Source organism: Halichoeres trimaculatus, unplaced genomic scaffold, assembly GCF_033239565.1.
Source record: "Halichoeres trimaculatus isolate MK-OKI-2021-1 unplaced genomic scaffold, fHalTri1.1 fHalTri1_scaffold_23, whole genome shotgun sequence".
NCBI classification, from domain to species: Eukaryota; Metazoa; Chordata; class Actinopteri; order Labriformes; family Labridae; genus Halichoeres; species Halichoeres trimaculatus.
Genome location: NW_027437201.1, coordinates 9804555 through 9824243, shown reverse-complemented (window position 1 = coordinate 9824243; position 19689 = coordinate 9804555). Strand labels below are relative to the sequence as shown.

Genomic DNA, 19689 nt, shown 5'->3' with positions numbered 1-19689 from the left:
GCTTTTTAATCACCCTGACTGCGGATACGTTCGACTGAGTCATCCCGCATTTAACTGAGGATGTGCTCATCATTTTTAAAGTTTATGTGAAAGTTATTAAATGAGCAACGTTTCTAAAAATCATCTTTTTTTCACATAACGAGCTGATGGTAAAAAGGACACTCAGCCTGTTTTTACTGAGAGTCTGATGTGCTTTCCGATGACGCCCACAGACTTGGCAGAGTTAGACCGCCTGCAGCACGCGCTGTCACTCGACCAGCAGGGACCACAGCACTCCTCCTCTTCCTCCTCTTCCTCCTCCTCCACAACCTCCTCTTCCTCTTCATCCTCTTCCTCGGCGGGCAGGGAGAATGGGCAGATCCAGAGGAGGAGCCTCAAAGACTTCAACTTCATCAAAGTTCTCGGGAAAGGCAGCTTTGGAAAGGTGGGACGATGTTTGTGATGTTATGGTCTTAATGGAACCGCTCCACATACTGGTTTCTTATTTTCTGTGACCATCAGGTAATCAGGTGATGTCTGATCTTTCTTCTGCTCTTCCTCGTCCACCAGGTGATGCTGGCGGAGCTAAAGGGCACAGAGGATGTTTACGCCGTCAAAGTTTTAAAGAAGGACGTGATCCTGCAGGATGACGACGTGGACTGCACCATGACGGAGAAACGCATCCTGGCCCTCGCCCGCCGACACCCCTACCTCACCCAACTGTACTGCTGCTTCCAGACACGGGTACGACTGACTGCCTGCACACACACACACACACATTGATGAGATAGATCCTCCCTGGGCTGTCTCCATCTTATATCCTGCTCTCTGTCTGTGCTCCTTCAGGATCGTTTGTTTTTTGTCATGGAGTACGTGAATGGAGGAGACCTGATGTTCCAGATTCAGCGGTCGAGGAAGTTCGATGAGCCGCGCTCTCGTTTTTACGCCGCTGAAGTCACCTCGGCCCTCATGTTCCTGCACCGTAACGGCGTCATTTACAGGTGAGCGACACCTCCCCGTTTTTACATTGTCCAATCACAGCTGACCATCCAGACAAGTCGATGCTGTAACAAAGTAATCAGGAGCTCCTGGGGAATCTAACGAATGGATATCTGCCTGAGAACATACCAGAAGGTGTTTGACAACATGTTTCACACTTGAGTTGCATTGTGCTGAGATTCTCAACTTTTTTTTTTTTTTTACGTTGCATGCTAACTTCTCCCAGTGAGACCAACTGTTGTGGAAACCAGATGGTACTGACTCCCTCCCTCCCTCTGTGTCTTTGTCCCTCAGGGATCTGAAGCTGGATAACATCCTGTTGGACGCAGAGGGACACTGTAAGCTGGCCGACTTTGGGATGTGCAAAGAGGGCATCATGAACGGGGTGACCACCACCACGTTCTGCGGCACGCCCGACTACATCGCCCCTGAGGTGAGCGGGGTAAAAATTCTGCTTCATGGGGCGCTGGTCATGTGCTCCGTGTACAGAGGATGTAACCCTCAAACATACAGAATAGGTTTGAGTCTAACCTGTGGCCCCTTTCCTGTATTTTACTCTACATCAGGGGTCCCCAAACTTTTTCCCGTCAGGGCCGAACAACTTTTCCCTTCTCTGATGGGGGTCCAGGGTCAGTTTGTAAAAAGATGTATGACGATCGCAGAGGTGTCCAAACGTAAAAAAATTATTGTTTCCCAGAAAGCCACACAAAACCAAATATTAAAAACCCTTTCTGGGATCTTGACAGGAAAAAAATCTGAAAATAAATAACAACACTATTAATGCAAAATATAACACTATTTATGAAATAAATAATAACTAAATAACCCTTTTCAGGTTTTTCCCAGAAAAAAAGACCATGAAATGTTCACTTTCTTGTAGACGCTACTGCTTGCAGCTCTCTCTCATTAACTTCACTGTGAAAACCAGAAAACAAGCAGGCTAAGAAACCAAACTAAGTGGTACAACACCTACCAGCACAATACATTTCACTACCGGTATGGTTGTAAAACATTTTTTTTTTTTTACCACTGCTCTACACTCTCTGCATCCATCAGCCTTTCCTCTCTAAATACAAAACATCATATCTTTAGAAAAGTCCAGGTGTACATAGTTACACTTCTTGTTTTCAGGACTGAATAGTTTTAATAATATTTTGTGTCATTTAACACAAGAGCGCAAGAAACTACTAATTTATCCCCTATTAGAGCCGACACAGTAGAAATGTGGGATGCTTTTTTTTTGATATATGATTATATTTTTCAAATTTTTTAATTAACTTTTTCCACAAAAATGTATGTATATATATTTTTTAACATGTTACACTAATTAGAACAATAGTAAACAACAAAAAGAAAAAAAGAGAAAAAAAAACAACTAAATAACTTACAAAAGTTAAGTAATGTACAAGACAGCAGCATAACAACAGTGTATTTTTTTCCTTGTACAGTTCTTATAAAATACTACAATTGCTTGAGACAGGGCTTCTCAGTCTTTCAAGAGGTGAACCAATAAATCATGACAAACCAGTCTTTTTTTTAACAAAAAATGAAGCAATATAAGCACTTACTAAATATAAATAAAAGCATGTAAAGATGCTTTTGAGGCAAGACGGTATCCATGACTTTCTCTTTGTCTAGAAATAATCAAAAAAATCCCCCAAACCAGCCCCAAAGACAGTAACAGGAGTACCATTAGCTTCAGGTTTCATACATACACTGTCTCTGGGATATTGGGATCAAATTTGTTAAACAGAACTGGTTTTATATAGGTCCATATCAGCCACTTGTATTGAATTAATTTAAAATGTGTGTATAGATTGTGCTTTAAGGCTGACCCTACATCAATCATCGACAGAGATCGTACTGTTTAAGTCCTCACCTCACCAGCCTTTACTTTCTGAGGAAACTTGGGAGCCATTGCACCTCTGTTGATTTAACATCAGGTTCAATCTGTGAATTTACAGTCTGAGGGATTTTATACTTTTAATTTTGTGACTAAACTCTGATTTGATCCAAAAACCAGGTTGGTTTCAGTTTGAAAACACATAATAGTTCCTCTGTCCACTCATATCGATTTTTATTATCCCTTATTTCTGACTCCTAAAGCTGAAGTAGTCGGGCTTATTTCTAATGTGATCAAATATTACTTTTTTATTCACTTAAATGTCTAAAAGTCACTGAATATGTTTTCCATTCTACTTTATTAATTTCATTAAAAACATTGAGCCTAATGTGTATAAACTCTTTCCCCCTCTGAATCATTCAGCACAGGTGACATTTGGTGCGTCTGTCCTTCATCTTTGAATGATGTCATGTTTTTGGATCCAGATCCTGCAGGAGCTGGAGTACGGAGCCTCTGTGGACTGGTGGGCCCTCGGGGTGCTGATGTATGAGATGATGGCCGGTCAGCCTCCGTTTGAAGCCGATAACGAAGATGACTTGTTCGAGTCCATCCTCCACGACGATGTGCTCTACCCCGTGTGGCTCAGCAAGGAGGCTGTCTCCATCCTCAGAGCGGTGCGTGTCGTCTCTCCACACCGTCAGCTGGTTAGATCACAGGAAGCTAGAGGCTGTGAAGAAAAGGGAGACAAACTTTTACAGATTATACTCACGTGGATTTTGGAAACTGGAGAAATCACAACCCATTCCCACACAATAAGATACAACACAGTCAGCGCTCACTGAAAAATCAGAAATAATTTGTCTTTTTTTCACATTTAGTTGTAGAAATACTAACAGGCTTCAACATAGAGTATAGCTAAGTTTAACAATTTAATATCAGAGGGAGTCATATCAGAATGGAAAATATATCTACTCTTAACGTTTGGCTCAGATCTGTTAAAGATTCTTAAAATAATGTTTCTAACAGGAATTAGTTTAAGTGCCCTGGACTCCTGGTTTCAAACCATTTAATTGGTCGCTCTGTCCTGTTGCATGTCATTATGTAATAAACAAGAGGCACGAACTGTGGCTCAGATTTAAGGCTGGATTTTAATGTTTTTGTTAAACTGATGTCAGAACAGCTTTCTTTAAAAGCTGATGCTACGAGGTTTTAAAGCCCAAACTGAACATTTGTAGTGTTCTTGTATTCACTGTTTTCTCACTATCATTCATGTTTCTAACCTCAGGCCTGCACGCAAACAGCTCAAGTGCTCTTATCACAGAGGTGTTATGATTTGCTGTGATACAGAGAGGAATGAAAAAGTCTGTCAGAGAGGTCAGAGTAACAACATGATCATAAAACCACAAAGTGCTCTTCTAAAACCCAACACACAACAGAGCTAAAGAGACACAGCTTTTCAGCCGCAGAAAGTGAAACCAGCAGCTCTGTGCTGACCCGTTTCATCGCTTCGCCACTCTTTGTTTGTACCATCCACACGGGCGCTAATGCTTCTGAGCTATTATTAGCGCACCGATGCTCTCGTTCTGCTTCTGTCCTCATCGTTTTTATGGATCAAACCACAGCTAAGTGTCTCAAAAGGGGCAGCGTTTGAAATTTGGTGTGTGTGTGTGTGTGTGTGTGTGTGTGTGTGTGTGTGTGTGTGTGTGTAGTTCATGACAAAGAACCCAGCGAAGCGTCTGGGCTGCGTAGTGAGCCAGGGCTGCGAGGAGGCCATCAAAACGCACGCCTTCTTCAGAGAGATCGACTGGGTGCTGCTGGAGCAGAGGAAAGTCAAACCACCCTTCAAACCTAGGATTGTAAGACACACACACACACGCACAACATATACATTTTCGTTCAAACAGTTCTGTTCATGTGCTTTTCTTTACTTCTTTTGTCTTTCACTGAGATTTAGGGAGTCTGAATCCATAAAAACAGTCAAAGGAAAAAAAAAAAAAACACACGTGACATTGTGGCGCTGTGAATAGAATCCACTCACTTTTTGATCGTCACGTCAAAAACATCCAGAACAGTTTAAAATTATAAAAGATTAAACTACAACAACAGCCTTCGAGACTTTTGTTTATTTAATTAATCAGTTTATGTGAAGAAAGGTCTCCTTGTGGCAGATCAGCTCAGAAACCATTAAACTTGGTCATTGTCTCACTGCCCCCTACTGGTGTGTCAGTGTATTGCAATTACTTTATTTTGTCCCCATGTCACTGGCCTTATTTGCATGATCCACCCGGGTCTTTGGTCTTTGGTGGAAGTGGCGTCAAATAATGTGCCACAGGAACCATGTAGTGGAGAACAGGGATGGCTGTCACACTTTTTACCCTAGTGTGAATTTCTCATCATCAAAACAGCTTTTAATAATTATTCCTACATTAAATTAAAGCTTAAAGTTTTGGCTTGAAATGTGTGTCCATCTCTTTTTTCCTTTTCATTGTAATGAAGAGATAATTAACTATCAAAGACACTCTGACACATTGTGACAACTGACCCCGCTCTCCCCTAGTTCCTGGGAGTATTTTACCAGGAACTAAAAGTTTTCTGGACCTTCTGGTTACAAAGCACCTTTATTTTGGGGAGCAATGTAACAATAAACACGAAAAACTATTAAAAAAAAAGTCTCAATCACATTTTGAAATTTCACTAAATTAAAAATTTAAAAAAATCATTTTATTGATTTTATTTAATTTATTTAAAGGGACGGTACATATTAATGAACATTCCAGCACAGTATCCATGTAAATATCTTAGAGTAGTAGTAGATACAAAATACAGATAGAAACATCCTGATAGATGTGCAAAAAAAAATCCAAGAGAGCAAATTTTCACAATAGAGAGGTCCAAATAGATTCAAAAGATGTTGTGGATTATAAAAGAAAACACAGTTCATGAGAAAAATGAATATCTATCCTGCGAATTATCTTCTTACGGCAGTAATTTTTCTGAAAACAAGGCAAGGCAATGAGTCTCAGTGGTCAGAAGGTGTCGCTCTAGTGTCACTCTAAAAAAACTCATATGGAAGTTTGACTGCTGCCTCTGACACTTCCTCCTCCTTTGTGTGTGTGTGTGTGTGTGTGTGTGTGTGTGCCTCTGCAGAAGACCAAGCGAGACGTGAATAACTTCGACCAGGACTTCACCAAGGAGGACCCGGTGTTGACGCCCACAGACGAGGCCATCATCCGACAGATCAACCAGGAGGAGTTCAAAGACTTCTCCTACTGCGCCCCTGAGGAGACGCAGACCTAACACACACACACACAGTAAAACATACATATACACACAAACATTCAGAAAGACACACACCTATCCAACCACACTAAACCTGGCACATGTACGCACACATATCTGAAACACACACACACAAACACAGTCACTCCTTTACTTTGAAGCTATTGGTTGTTGTTACTTTTTGAATCTTCTTTACTTGCATTGTGTTGTTCTTGTTGCCTGGGTTTATTATTATTATTATTATTATTATTATGGATATGACTATGAATAAGAATACACACACCTGCACATGCTCTCTTTCAAACACAGAACTTCACGTCTATGTGCACACTTTAAATGCTGATTTCCACACACACACACATGTACACACACTTCAGTCTACTTACATACAAGCTTACTGCACATGCTCAGACAACCAAATACACACACATGCATTGCTTCTCTCCCCGGCACACACACATGGACTGTACGGTGTGTGTCGGGTGCAGAGGCCTGTATATAGCCTGTGTTGCGTGGCCGTGTCGTGTTGCTGTTGTCAGCTAGTAAAGGAGAGTCGTGGCGCATGGACAAGCACCCTACCTGTGTTATTACTGTCCTTATCGTGGACCAGTTAGGGCCAAATACCCTTTGTGCAATACCCTGACTATCGATATATTTTACAGTTTTTTGTTCATGTGTAATTTTTGTCTTTATTTTTTTTCTCCTCAAAATGTGTTTTAAGATTGAAATCTTTGCCCTCATCTTCCAGCACACTCCAAGTCCTCCTGTCTTGTGCCCATTGATTGTATATAAAGATGGACGACGCACCTGTCGTACAAAAGTGAAGTCTAAGTACCTCAACCTCATGGCCATTCTATCTACAAATTAGAGTCCTTAAGTTTCAAAACTTGAAATCTCATAAAATCTCCTGGAGCCCAACACAATTTTAGAGTAAAAAAAAAATTACAGACGACAAGGTGAGCCTTGTTCACACCTGTGTCAACGCTGTTGCTTACGCGTTATCGACGTATTCCTGTTTTAATGCAGAAGCCTGATCCAATGCGCTTGCCTCTAAAATGTAAGTGTGCACTTTGGCATATAATGCTCAGATTTGTAATAAATCAGGGATAAGCCAGAAGAAAGTGCAGCAGGATCAGAAACAGGTGATCAGTCTAACGTAGAAATCACACTGCCTACAACAACTATAGCAGATATTGCTGAGTGATAAGTAGGACTGAATGGGAGTGGATACAGAAGCAGAAACCAGGCGGTAGTCCATCCATCCATCCATCTCCTACAGCTTATTGTGTTCAGGGTCGCGGGTGGCTGGAGCCTGTCCCAGCTGTCTCTGGGCGAAAGGCGGAGTTCACCCTGGACGGGTCGCTAGTCAATCACAGGGCCGACACACAGAGACTGACAAGCTTCCACGTCTGCACTCACACCAACTGAAGCACCAGTTAACCTGATGAGCATGTTTTTGTGGGAGGAAGCTGGACCCACCCATGTAAACTCCACACTCCCACTTTGCCCACCAACAGGGCTTCGAACCAGTGACCATCTTGCTGTGAGACAACAGCGCTAACCACTGCACCACCATGCCAGGTCCTAAGCTAAATGTTGCTAGCTGTCAGTATGATTAACAAGTGGCTCCTTCTTTTGGTCATCGAGCTAACGTCACACTTTGCCTTTTCTATCACGGGAACGGTTGCATTCGCTGTTTTTCCTTCCCTGTCCTTTCAGTCAGCTAGCTTCCTGATTGGCTATTGTTCTGGTCTGAATCCCTGATGAGGATATCTGATTGTAAATATGATATTTATGATTTTAAATTGGTGCTTTTAAAAAATTAAAAAATTAGAACAGTAAAAAATGTATTTGAACATAAATCAACTTGTTAAAAAAACACGTCTGAAAAGAGTCATTGAAGGTGTGGTTTAGTTTTTAAAAGGTGAGCCATGTCCCATCTGTTAACATAGATGAGCTGGAGTCAATAACCCCCTTTTGGCTTCACTTTCTGGGTAGCTGTCACGTCGTCCATCTTTTTGTACAGTTGTGCATAAAGTGAATGTGGCGCTCATGTGTTACAGGCTAATGAACTAATTATGTGAGGTGGAGAAGTGTTACAGGCGACCTGTGCTGCAGTTTCTACCATCTGCTGGTTTCAGTGTCTGCCGGCGTGAATGTACATTTTTCGTACGTGTGATGTGAATGCGTGGTTTTGTTTTTCGGTCCCCCTTCCTCTGTCTGTGTGTGACTTTTTCTCTTCGGCATTTCAGTTGCTACAGTTACCATCAGTGTTTTGAGCCCCCCCCACCCTCCCTTCTCCTTTTCCTCCAAAGCACCAATTCCCCTTTTCCTCCTTCTCCTCCTCTTCCTCCTCCAGCAGCTGCCTCGCTCAGCCAAAACAATTTTTTTTTTCAAGAATGGCTTCTCTTTCTTATGGCTCTCTTTTCTTTTTTTAATTATAAATATGATTATTATTGTAAAGTGTATCTGGAGGAAACATTTGTGTATAAAACTATAACTATACTATCATAGATCTGTTACAGCCGGGGGACGTGAAAAAGAAAATGTGGAAAACCAGCAGCTGAATTACCTCTCATTTCAAACACACACACACACACAGAGCAGCACATACACACTCCTCCTCCTCCTCCTCTCTTCTCTTCTTCTTCTCTCTCTTTGACACACTCATACATGCACACACAGAGGAGGACTGTTGTCGAGTGTACTGTACAGAGATCCCTGTGAAGGCGAGCTGGTTGCTGTGTGTGCAGTAGAGTCGGTGTGTAGTGAAGCTTTGTGCACCCAGGGGTAGGGCTGTTCCTGGTCACACTATCTTACTCTGTGCCAAAATGTAGTGCAACAGCCGGGCTAGTCCTGTCTGCTCTGATTCCAATAAAACACTGAGCTGTCTACATCACGCCCTCTTTCTTTCTTCTGCATCACCTCTTTTTTTTTGCACATGAGGAAGGGAGGGGAGGGTTAATGCTCTTCCTTGCAGGCTGACCTATCATCACTTTGGAGGCCTTTAGGTGATGCATGCAGAGGAGATGGGAGGAGACACTCAGTGGAGTCATGTCTTCTGTTCTGCAGAGGATCACTCGCCTGGTGACATTTCAGCGCCGCTGATTGCCTCCCTGATTAATTAGACGACCTGTGATGCTGCAAATTGTAGCAAGGAGGCTCCCCACCGTGCTGTGAGCGCCTGCTGTCTCTCTTTACCGATGCCAGCTTCACTATGACAGCGGATAGAGACGCCTGTGGGACACGATGACAGCTGACAAGGAGAAGAGAAGGTAAAGCTGCGAGGCTTTAATCACAGAATGTCTGAATGGCTGGAGTTACATGTGGTGAGGCCATTCTGGGCATCCAGACCACAATGCTTTCCTCTCTTTGCCTGCTAGTTGTGCAACCCTCACCAAGAAGGTAAATAAGTGGGTCAGCCTCTTCTGCCACAGATGAACATTTTGACCTTTTTTTCTTAGGAGGAAAGCTCATGAAATCAGATTAAGACCTTCAACTGAATAAGAAAATGCTGGTAATCACAAACAGCAAAAAATCAGATAAATCTGTTTTTAGCTGCAGGTTTTGTGATCTAAAGAATGCATATTGCATGGTAAAATCTAGAGAAAGGTATAAAAAAATTCTCAAACCAGCAGACTGGTCTTTTTGGAAATGGCCGCTTCTCCTTGTATGCGCAACCCACTTCCAAGCTTGCACAAAAAACTGAAAAATCACATCACAATTTGAAAATCTGGCACTCTTCATGAGCTGATCAATTTGAAAACTTTATTTTTCTTAGATTGTTTGGATGTGGATGATTCCCATGGACTACAACGCCCTGCTTTAACATTCATGCTTCTGGACTTTTTACACTTTATGTTTTCCTGCAGATTAAAACTGACTGTGAAACTGAAGCAAGACTGTGGTTGAAACTGCACACATTAAAATCCTAACATTTTGGTCTCAATTCTGGTATTTTACATTTAATTACACTCGTCCTATTGCATGATTTAAATGATTGAAGATTCTCAAACTTCTGATTTGTGTTCGCCAGAATACCTGTCAAAATAACAAAATTATGAATAAATATGAAAAGGTTTGAGTACTTTTTCCAATAAAATTTTAACTAGTGGGACCAATTTTCTCTATAGCAGGCAACAGCCGACGGCTGAAACTTCAATTTGAATTTTACATCATGAAGCCTGAGGAAAACTTTACATCAAGCTTTAATAATATTTTTAATCTAAAAATAAATAAATAAATAAATAAGAAACACACAAAAAAACCCACTTTTTAAATATGACATGCAAGTTCAAAACTAATCCCCAGAAGCTTGAAGTGAAGTCAGTTTGTGAAGGAAACTTGTCTCATGCACTCTTGAATATTTCAGGAGCTCTGGTGTGGAAGTTTAAAATCTTATCTGAGATTTAAACTTCAAATCTTTATTTTTTCTTTATTTCTTGTTCTCTGTTTTAGTTTCTGCCATTGGTACACTCACTGCTGTATTTTTGTGAATGGTTGCAATAAATCTTACTTTGAATCAGCGCTCAAAGGAAGCAGGAGTCGTACACTCTGACAGCAGTTTTTCCTTTCATTGAATAAGTTCAACCATGCAGCTCAGCGGGGTCATTTTTGAAGCTTTCCATGCTCTTTGTAAAAGTGAAAGTAGCTTTTTTGAATGTTTCCTAACTCACCAGCGTCATCACAGTGTCTCGTACTTCCTTACATGTTGAGAAATCTCTACATCCTCTCACCTGAAGTCATAAAGTCACTGAGCGGTCAGACTGAAACGGGCCCCTGCACAGTTACAGATGTTTGTGAGACTTTTTCCCACGCAGCATTGATGGTGGGTTTCAGGACGTGAAAAGGGAAAAAGGGAGATATGAATCCACACAGAGAACAACCTGTGCAGACGAATGTGTTCAAAAAGTGTAATGAATTTAATCAAGTTGGAAAGTTACCTGAAAGTTGGCGGGAGTTAGCGTTTTCTGTCCTGACCTCTGACCCCTGCAGGGCCATCAGCCGTGAAGCAGCCAGGAGGAGACGGCGTGTGGAGTCAGACGTGTTCAGTGACTTATCTCGCCTCCTGCCGCTCCAACCGACCGTCAGAGCTCACCTGGACAAACCGTCCGTCATCCGGCTGACGCTCAGCTACATACGCATGCACGCGCTGCTCAAAGGTACAACAGCAGACACACATACACAAGACTAGCATGTTCAAATGATGTGTTAAAAACCAAGCACGTGATAGTTTTATTCATTTGGTGATGAACACTGAAGCAATGAAACAACTGTTTGGGGCCTCCGAAAGTGCTCCTGGATCCTCCACAGCCTGGTAAAGTAAAATACATTTGTTGTCTGCATCCGGAGAACGAAATGAGACAGACTTCGACGTGCTGAAGTCACACACTCGGTCTCCTAAAGCAGCCTTCGCAGGTTTCAGCCTCTGAAAGGTGACGCAGTGTCTGTGTTACATTATTCTGAAGCTTCGTCTGTCGCAGGGTCCCGTCAGCTGGAAGGAGAGCAGCGGTTTGTTGTGGTTAATTACAAGACCCATAGAGCTGAGTGTTAGACAGAGGAAGTCTTTGATAGCATGAGAAATGACACCTGGAACACACACACACTCTCACACACACACACACACACACACACACACACACACACACACACACACACACACACACACACACGAGTCTTTAGTGGAGTTAGTAATGAAGAACACAACATGGTCTTTTCAGTTCCCCTAGAATTTTGAAGTAGGCTAATGAAAATTGAAATTAGAGATTATTTTCTTTCATACTGTCACACTTACACACACAACAGTTGAAACTTAAACCACCGTCAACGTCAACGTGAGAGATACGTTTATTAAAAAAAGGAGATTCACAGACAATAGGTAAAAATGTGACAAATATTTGAGTTGAAAATCGAGCAATGCTACATGTTTAAAGTAAAAAATCAAGTTGTAATGTTATGAAATCAAAATACAAAAGTGGTATAGTACCAAGATCACATAAAAATATAAACAAAATCATGACATAGCAATTTTTTAAATTAAAATTTTTGATGTTGTAATATTAAAAAATCCAAATGAAAAAGAGTCATTATATTATATTTAAATAAAGAAGTTGTAATGTTACAATATGAAAATACATGAAGTTGTTGTGTTATGATATTTAAATAAAAAAAGAGTCTTAATGGTATGATGGTAAAAAAAAAAAAAGAAGTTGTACCATTGCGATAGTAAATTAAGAAACTAGTTTTGATTTGATATTTTAAAAGGTATCAATCGTACTATATTAAAATTAAAAAAAAATTCATGATATTCAAATGAATAGTCTTTTTATAACTATATGAAAGTTGAATTGCAGTCTTAATATTTGTTTGGATGACGAAATGTCCAGTTATATGATAAATGTGTAATGTGTGAGATTAAAGTGGAAATGGTTAGTTTTAATAGTTTTTTTTATCCTAATGTATGCCAGTAAAGCTAGAATAAAATGTGAATTTTATGAGATCAAAGTCAAAATCAAGTCACCATGTTACAAAAATAAAGTTGAAATAAACTGAATTGTTACAAGTGTAAAGTAAAATAAATTCTTATTATAAGAGGTTAAAGTTTATATGATGTCTTAATGTATGAGATTTAAGTACGATTAACGTTTAGCTTTTTGAATTAAGATCCAAATAAAGTAAAAAAAAAAAAAAGTTAAAGTCAATAAAATAAAGATGTCATTCTGTAATGAAGAAGTCTAAATCAGTGCCTGTATCTCTTTTATTATGATTGAAAAGTGAAAGGAATGATTTAGGATTTTGTTCACTCTGTGAAATAACTTCCTGATTTCCTCTCTGTCTAAGGGAACCCTGGGATTAAAGCAGAGGGAGGTAAAGCGGTAAAATGTGGACAGTCAAACGGCTCAGCTGAGTGTCAGGAGTCTGACAGAGCGTGTGACGAAGAGGAGAAAGGAGCAGAGGAAGATGCGGAGCCATCAGAGGAGACCAACATGTACCTGAGGACCTTGGAGGGGTTTCTGATGGTTCTGTCCTCACAGGGAGACATGATCTTCCTGTCCCACAACGTTAGCAAATACATGGGATTAACACAGGTACACACACACACATACACACACACACACGCACACACACACGCACACACACACACACACACACACACACACACACACACACACACACACACACACACACACACACACACACACACATATACACACATACACACAGGTACGTGTGACAAGAGTCATGAAGCATGTGCAGGATTCAAGCTTTCATTGTGAAAACGTTTTTCTCTCTGACAGACTGAGCTGATGGGACACAACATTTTCGAGTTTACTCACCCCTGTGACCACGAAGAAATCAAAAATAACCTACGCCTAGCAACAGGTGTGTATGTGTGAGAGTGTGTGTGTTAGCTGAAACAGCCTGTATTAGTGTGCTGTTGTTTGCACGTTTGTCACTGGTTTGTCTGTGCTGCTCATCAACGTGTGTGTTTTCAGGGGAGGTTTGGTGCGGTGGAAAGAGGGACTTTGTCATGAGGATTAAAAGCGCTCTGACACACAGAGGAAGAAGCACCAACCTTAAGTCAGCTACGTGGAAGGTTAGTGAGAAACATCAAATAAAGAAACCAAAGTTCACAATTCTTTTTTTTTTTTTTTTGACTCTCCTTCCTCAACATCCTGACTCTTCGCTCTTGCTGGTGTTGCAGGTTCTTCACTGTCAGGGCCGAGCGAAGGCGTGCATCACCTCGTCCTCCTGCCTGCTGCTGACCTGCCAGCCTCTGCCGCTCTCACACAGACTCCTCAGCACACACACCTTCACCAGCCAGCACAGAATGGACATGAAGTTCACGTACTGTGACCAGAGGTGATTTAAAGCACGCTCGACAACACACTGACTCAAAGACGAGATAAACCATGTGTGCTGGATGTGGCTTTAAAGCTCCAGTAAGGAGTTTTTAGCTGGTTATGAAACAAACTGAAACTAACAGTGGTTCCCCCTTTTAACCTAAAAAACACACAAGGCCATCAGAAATGAGACTATTTTTATGCTGTGCACAGATTTGAGGATGATCATTTTGTGCACAGGGGGCGCCAAAAAGAGACACAGCTAGAAAGAACTCATTTCCTTTTTAAATATGCCATATGTGTTACAACTCAACGAGAATCATATGGCTTTTTTTAGAAGAAAATGAACATACCTGAAAGATCCTGATGATTTTTTGGTTGTCATGTCGTCATCCTTAAGAGTCACTTGTTTGACTCCTTTAAATAAAACGCAGCTGTCCATCATCACGTGTGCAACTACCATCAATACGGCTTCATCTACGCTCTCTATGGAGAAGATTCAACTTCCGGGTCATGATGATCGGAGCAATGAAATAATAAAATCAAAATCAGCCCGTGGCCTGTAATTCAACTTTCCTCAATTTGATCTATGTAAACAAACGGAATATTAAAAGAAGAACAGATTTTCATTTATTTTTTTTCATATCAAACAGGAAAAAATGGGAAACAGACCGTTTTTCAATGTTTTGTTTTTTGATTCATAACTGAATATTAGTTAAACAAACGATACACGGATTATAATGCTAACCTATATTTAAACATGTTCACGAGACTTGCTAAAATGCTGTCGTCTCATAAGGAAGGGAGGGCCTCAAACATCAAGGTCTCCCCATAGCGGGCCAATCAGAGGGAAGGGGGTTTGTAGAGAAAGGGGTCTTAAAGAGACAGCAGCTAAAAGGTGTTCCAGACAGAGGATGAAATAAGGGTTTTCTGATGATAGGGATTTTTTTGAGCTGACTCTTGATGCAGACAGCAGCTTCTGCAGAATATGACAGAGTGAAAGTTAAAGGGTTAAATAAGGTGAATTAACACTGTCAAAGCATCTTTAAAGAACTCGTAGGGTAAAGAGCAGGCTGTAACAGGTTAATTTAGCGTGACAAAGACGACAGAGAAAGTCATTCATAACTATGACTCCTGCTTTCTTCCTGTTTCTTATTCCTCTTTTTCAATTTGAGACACGTGTGAGGTTGTAGAAACTGCTGAGTGAGTAAAACTGGTCTTGGCACAGCGCTCACACTGTCATCAGCATGTTTCGTTCCAAAAAACAAACTCTCTCAGTTTAATTTGAGCTTGGTTGGTGTTAACAGATCAGATTATAAGCAGTGTTTTAATCCAGACTGTTTTGTCTGTGTTATCTCAGAGTGACCAATCTGCTGGGTTACCGTGCAGAGGAGCTGCTGGGCCGCTCCATCTATGACCTCTGTCACACTATGGACATCAACTGTCTGACCAAAAACCACATCAACTGTGAGTTTAACACACACACACACACATTACACATCTGTAACCATAAGGCCTCACCTTCCTGTGTCTCTGCAGTGTGTATTAAGAGTCAGTCGGTCAGCGGGCAGTACAGGATGCTGGTGAGAGGTGGAGGTTTCGTCTGGGTCGAGACTCACAGCGCCGTCATCCCAAGCTCCAGACCCTCTCGGTCCAGGCCGGGTACCAGCCCCCCACTCTGCATCCTCTGTGTAACATACGTCCTCAGGTATGTGCAGGATCAATTTGAAACTACTTGCATACAATGTTAAACACTAAACTAGTGCATCACAGAATCTGAATATGTAAGATGACACGTCCATTAATGTTTAACCTCGAGATGAATCAGGGCCTGTGTCCATCAACAGCAGCTCCTAAGACCTTGTCAAAGCTAGCGCTAAACTGCATTGTTTTGTGTAGGAAAAAAGCGCTAATAGCATGAAAAATGCTGTAAGTGGACACATGCCCTCGTAATCACATTCAGCCAAACTGCCTGGTCAAATTTCAGAAAAAAACAACAACAAAAAAAGGGCAGACATCACACCAGCTGTTCCCTTTCAGCCCTGTTTCCACCAAGCAGTTCGGTTCGATTCCTTTTAGTACGACACACATTTTACACAAACTACCAACCTGTGTTGTACCACTTTTTGGTACTATTCTGTTGAGGTGCCTGACATACCCATCCCCTCCACCCCAGCGGGTGGAGCTAGAAGCACTGCAGTCCATTGATTGGTTGAAAGAATCATCGCTTCCTGTGCAGCAGTGGTAGTAAAGAAAAACACATAACCCTGCCATGTTTAGATCTCCAGTCCACTTTGTGAAGATAGCTTTGCTTTTGTTTGGAAAATGGCGTCTTGAAACAGCGATTTTCTTCTTCGTTGGATCTATTAGCGGGGTACACTGTGTTGCACTATGCCATCATGCTAATGCGTGGCTGATGCAGCTATCGGCATCTGGCTGACACAACGCCTATGAAGAAGGGCACTGTTGGCTGTAAAAAACGCAAACAGGATCAGGCTTAACCGATTCCACCTGTACCAAACTGTGCTGATCCAAACTGGACCACTTTGTGGGATTGGGGCATAACAGTCTGATGCTGAACAATAGCCAGTTATCTTTACTGTAACCCAACTAAACCTAAAGTACAGCTGTGTTTTTTAGTAACTGATTCATTGTTTGTTGTGTCTCTACAACCCACCAGGAAACAATACAGTCCCACTGACTGGGATATCAATCGATGACTTTTCTAGTGGCTTTACCAGGTTACTTTGTTAAATGGGAAACAAGAATTTGATCTAAAGTGTCAGAAAATGTATAAATGTTTTAATCCTGTGTGCATGTGTGTCTCTCAGCGGGGTGGAGGAGCCGTCCCTGCAGCTGTCTCTGGACCAGACTGTGCCCACATATCAGTGCTGAAGCTGGAGTCTATAAAACCAACAACCCTCTCTACCTCTGTCACTTTTTAATCACATTTCAATTGAATAATCAGATTTCTCATGATAAAAAAAAACTGCTGTGTGTTTCTAAATACATTAAAATCACCTGAAACCAAACCTCAGAGGAGTGTTGTTGATGTTTTGCAGGTTACAGGATCTGACTCAGTCTGATAACTAAAGCTGTACTTTAAGATCATATCTTCGTTGTATTGTTCTGAATATTGGTTGCAGTATCTCCACACCTCTCCTGAAATAACACTGGAAGCTCTGAAAGTGTAGACTGTGGTTGCAGACGGTTGACGGGGCGGAGTGAGAGTTGAAATTTGTTGATAGAAGCAGGCGGTTGACTTTGGGTTGACCTCTCTTAACACAACTTTGGTTCCTGTAGGGTTTCCTTCTGAGCCACCTGACACGTGGGGTGACATCTGTCAGTCAGACACACACACACACACACACACACACACACACACACACACACACACACACACACACACACACACACACACACACACACACACACACACACTTACTTCATATATGGAGAGTAATGCCTTGTGCTGATGAGGAGATGTGAACAGACGCAAGTCAAAGCCACAGCTTCCTGAATACAGACACTCTGAAAGAAAATTCTCGTGGGAACTTTTTCAACTTTTTACCTCTTGGCCTCTTGACTCAGACACACATACACACACATACACACACTCACAAACAACAAACGATTTCAAGTTTCACTTCCACTTGTTCTACTTGAAGAGTTGAACAATGAACCTGATAAAAAGACAACGGCCAGTCATGCAGCAAGGTTCTCAAACAAACTATAGCTAAATTTACAAAATTTAATCACGCACTACACCACTTTCAAACACTGGATTATTTTTGCTAACACCAATATCCATTTAATTGTGATATTCAGGTGTAAAACAACTTTAATAAATAGAATTAAAGTTTAAATTCATCTCTCTGAAATTAATTATTTTATTAATTTAACAAATATTTCTTAAATTCTATTTTCTTGAGCTCGGTTTTATTCAAAATTTTTTACTTGAATGTTCCTGTCTCAATTTTTATGGTAGATCAATTTAAAAAAACAGTCACTGGTGTTGACCCAAAGCCACCACTAGAGGGGGCTGAAGTGTCATAGAAGCGCAGTATGTTAGGACAGCTTGTGCTGTCAGGTTGCAAATTATTTATTTGATGTTATCATTTATTTGTTTGTATTTGAAACATTTTGAAGTTCATTTTTTCCAATGTAGTCTGTGTATCTTAAACTAAATATTTTATTGACCGCCTATAACTCTTATATTTAGCCAGCTTCATTATTCTTAACCTAAAAAAATAATAAATAAATAAATAAAATAAAATAAAACAATGATAATATTAATAATAATAATGATAATTCACAGTACAGAAAAAGCATTAAAATTATTATAGTTTACATTTTAACAGATACGGAAAACAACAGCTATTTTCCCTCATGTTAATGTCATGTTGCAGTTTGCCGGGCATAAAGTGTTTTATCAAGATAAAAATAATCCAATCATTCAGATGTAGAAATGTAACTGTTAACATATATTCAGGTTAAATTATCCTCCTTCTAAAGGTTTCATGGACATCAGACATGAAATGAAAAGTCTAAAAACAGGATTATAGAAGATTTATAAACTGCTTGTTATCTGTGTGACATGCTATCATGATGTCAGAAGTTTGTCCCAAAGCTTGTTGCTGTATCCCATCACTGACCGGGATGAAGGGCGCTTCATTCAGCAGTGGGCGTGACCTCAGACAAGTGGGAGTGGGGAAGGACCAGTTTGTGAAATCCTCATCATTGCATTACTGCAGTCAGATTACAACATGTAGGAAACAGGACTGTAGCTCCATCTAGTGTTGAAATGCTGTCGGTGAAAATAACTGCATTATCTGAAGACAGACGTATTCCATCAGAGGTCTCTCAGTTCAATTTGCCAACAATATCCGATGTACTTTCTAGAAAAAGCAGTCTCTACTGCTGTGCCTGGATTGCAGGACAGGCTCTTGTTTCACTTTTCATGTGTTTGAGATCACCTGTGTCGTTCAGATTTACAATATCACCCATTTGTTTCTGATGTTATTGCTATAACAATTGCCTGTTTTGGCTCAGTGTGAATGTGGTTTCCGATGTCTCTGGAGCCAGACTCGCATGGGTTTTCAGCTTTTTTTCCTACGTGGGCTTCATTCCTCTTGGCTGGAGGCTGCCGCTGGGTTTTTACCAATCAGAATCAAATATCCAACATGATTATAAAGTTAAGTTAAGCAGATTAAAGGTACAGTGAAGAAGCTGTACATTTGTGCGTGAATTCCTGTAGTCAGAGCGGATTTTTGCTACTTGTGATAAATAGAAGTTTGCTTTGGTTTATTATTGAAAACCTTTTACTGTCAATCTCCTCATGGAAAAGAAAAGTTCTGGCCTTCTATAATTTTTTTCTGTCTTACTCAAAGGTTATTTATAGTCATTGTAGCATGTGACCCCTTACTGTTTGACTCTATCAATGAAACACAGTTAACTTTGAGCTCCAGGCAGAGGAAACAGCCGCCATGTTTGCCCAAAAAGACACAAAAACCTCTTCTGGACACCTTCATAAATTGTTTTTCAGATTTGTGCTGAAGCAACAATCTCTGTTATGCTCTGCCACTGCTGGTTTTCAAGGTGACCCTGGCAGCTGTTGTGAGATTGGGTGTCCCTGAGTGTCCTTTCAGAAACCTGCTCCAGTAAGAGCAACTCTGAGGCTCAAAGTGCAGGGATAAGAGCAGGAGGAGGTGCTGGTGGAGCCAAGGTTTTAATTTACAAGCATGA

At 40.9% G+C, this 19689-nt stretch overlaps 2 protein-coding genes across 2 annotated transcripts in view; both read left to right on the top strand.

Moving 5' to 3' along the window:
* Positions 1–8994, top strand: part of prkcea (protein kinase C, epsilon a) — a 49907-nt gene extending 40913 nt beyond the window's left edge. Inside the window, exons 9-15 of the mRNA XM_074664027.1 lie at positions 213–424; positions 550–723; positions 826–980; positions 1273–1411; positions 3307–3495; positions 4531–4677; positions 5969–8994. Coding sequence (XP_074520128.1) covers positions 213–424; positions 550–723; positions 826–980; positions 1273–1411; positions 3307–3495; positions 4531–4677; positions 5969–6118 — 1166 coding nt within the window. The 3' untranslated portion in view covers positions 6119–8994. The remainder of the gene's footprint in view (positions 1–212; positions 425–549; positions 724–825; positions 981–1272; positions 1412–3306; positions 3496–4530; positions 4678–5968) is intronic.
* Positions 8995–9106: 112 nt separating this feature from the next.
* Positions 9107–16913, top strand: epas1a (endothelial PAS domain protein 1a). The gene is made up of 9 exons (XM_074664028.1): positions 9107–9375; positions 11096–11262; positions 12941–13188; positions 13399–13483; positions 13597–13697; positions 13806–13963; positions 15305–15411; positions 15484–15652; positions 16776–16913. Exons 1-9 carry the CDS (start codon positions 9350–9352, stop codon positions 16837–16839), a joined length of 1125 nt encoding a protein of 374 aa, XP_074520129.1. The 5' UTR covers positions 9107–9349; the 3' UTR covers positions 16840–16913.
* The last annotated feature ends 2776 nt before the right edge of the window (positions 16914–19689 follow it).

Bases quoted from the DNA above. Each gene is read 5' to 3' on its own strand.
- epas1a (XM_074664028.1), top strand. From the start codon at position 9,350: ATGACAGCTGACAAGGAGAAGAGAAG. The intron at 9,376-11,095 runs GTAAAGCTGCGA...TGACCCCTGCAG, and splicing joins GCTGACAAGGAGAAGAGAAG to GGCCATCAGCCGTGAAGCAG. The intron at 13,484-13,596 runs GTGTGTATGTGT...GTGTGTTTTCAG, and splicing joins TAACCTACGCCTAGCAACAG to GGGAGGTTTGGTGCGGTGGA.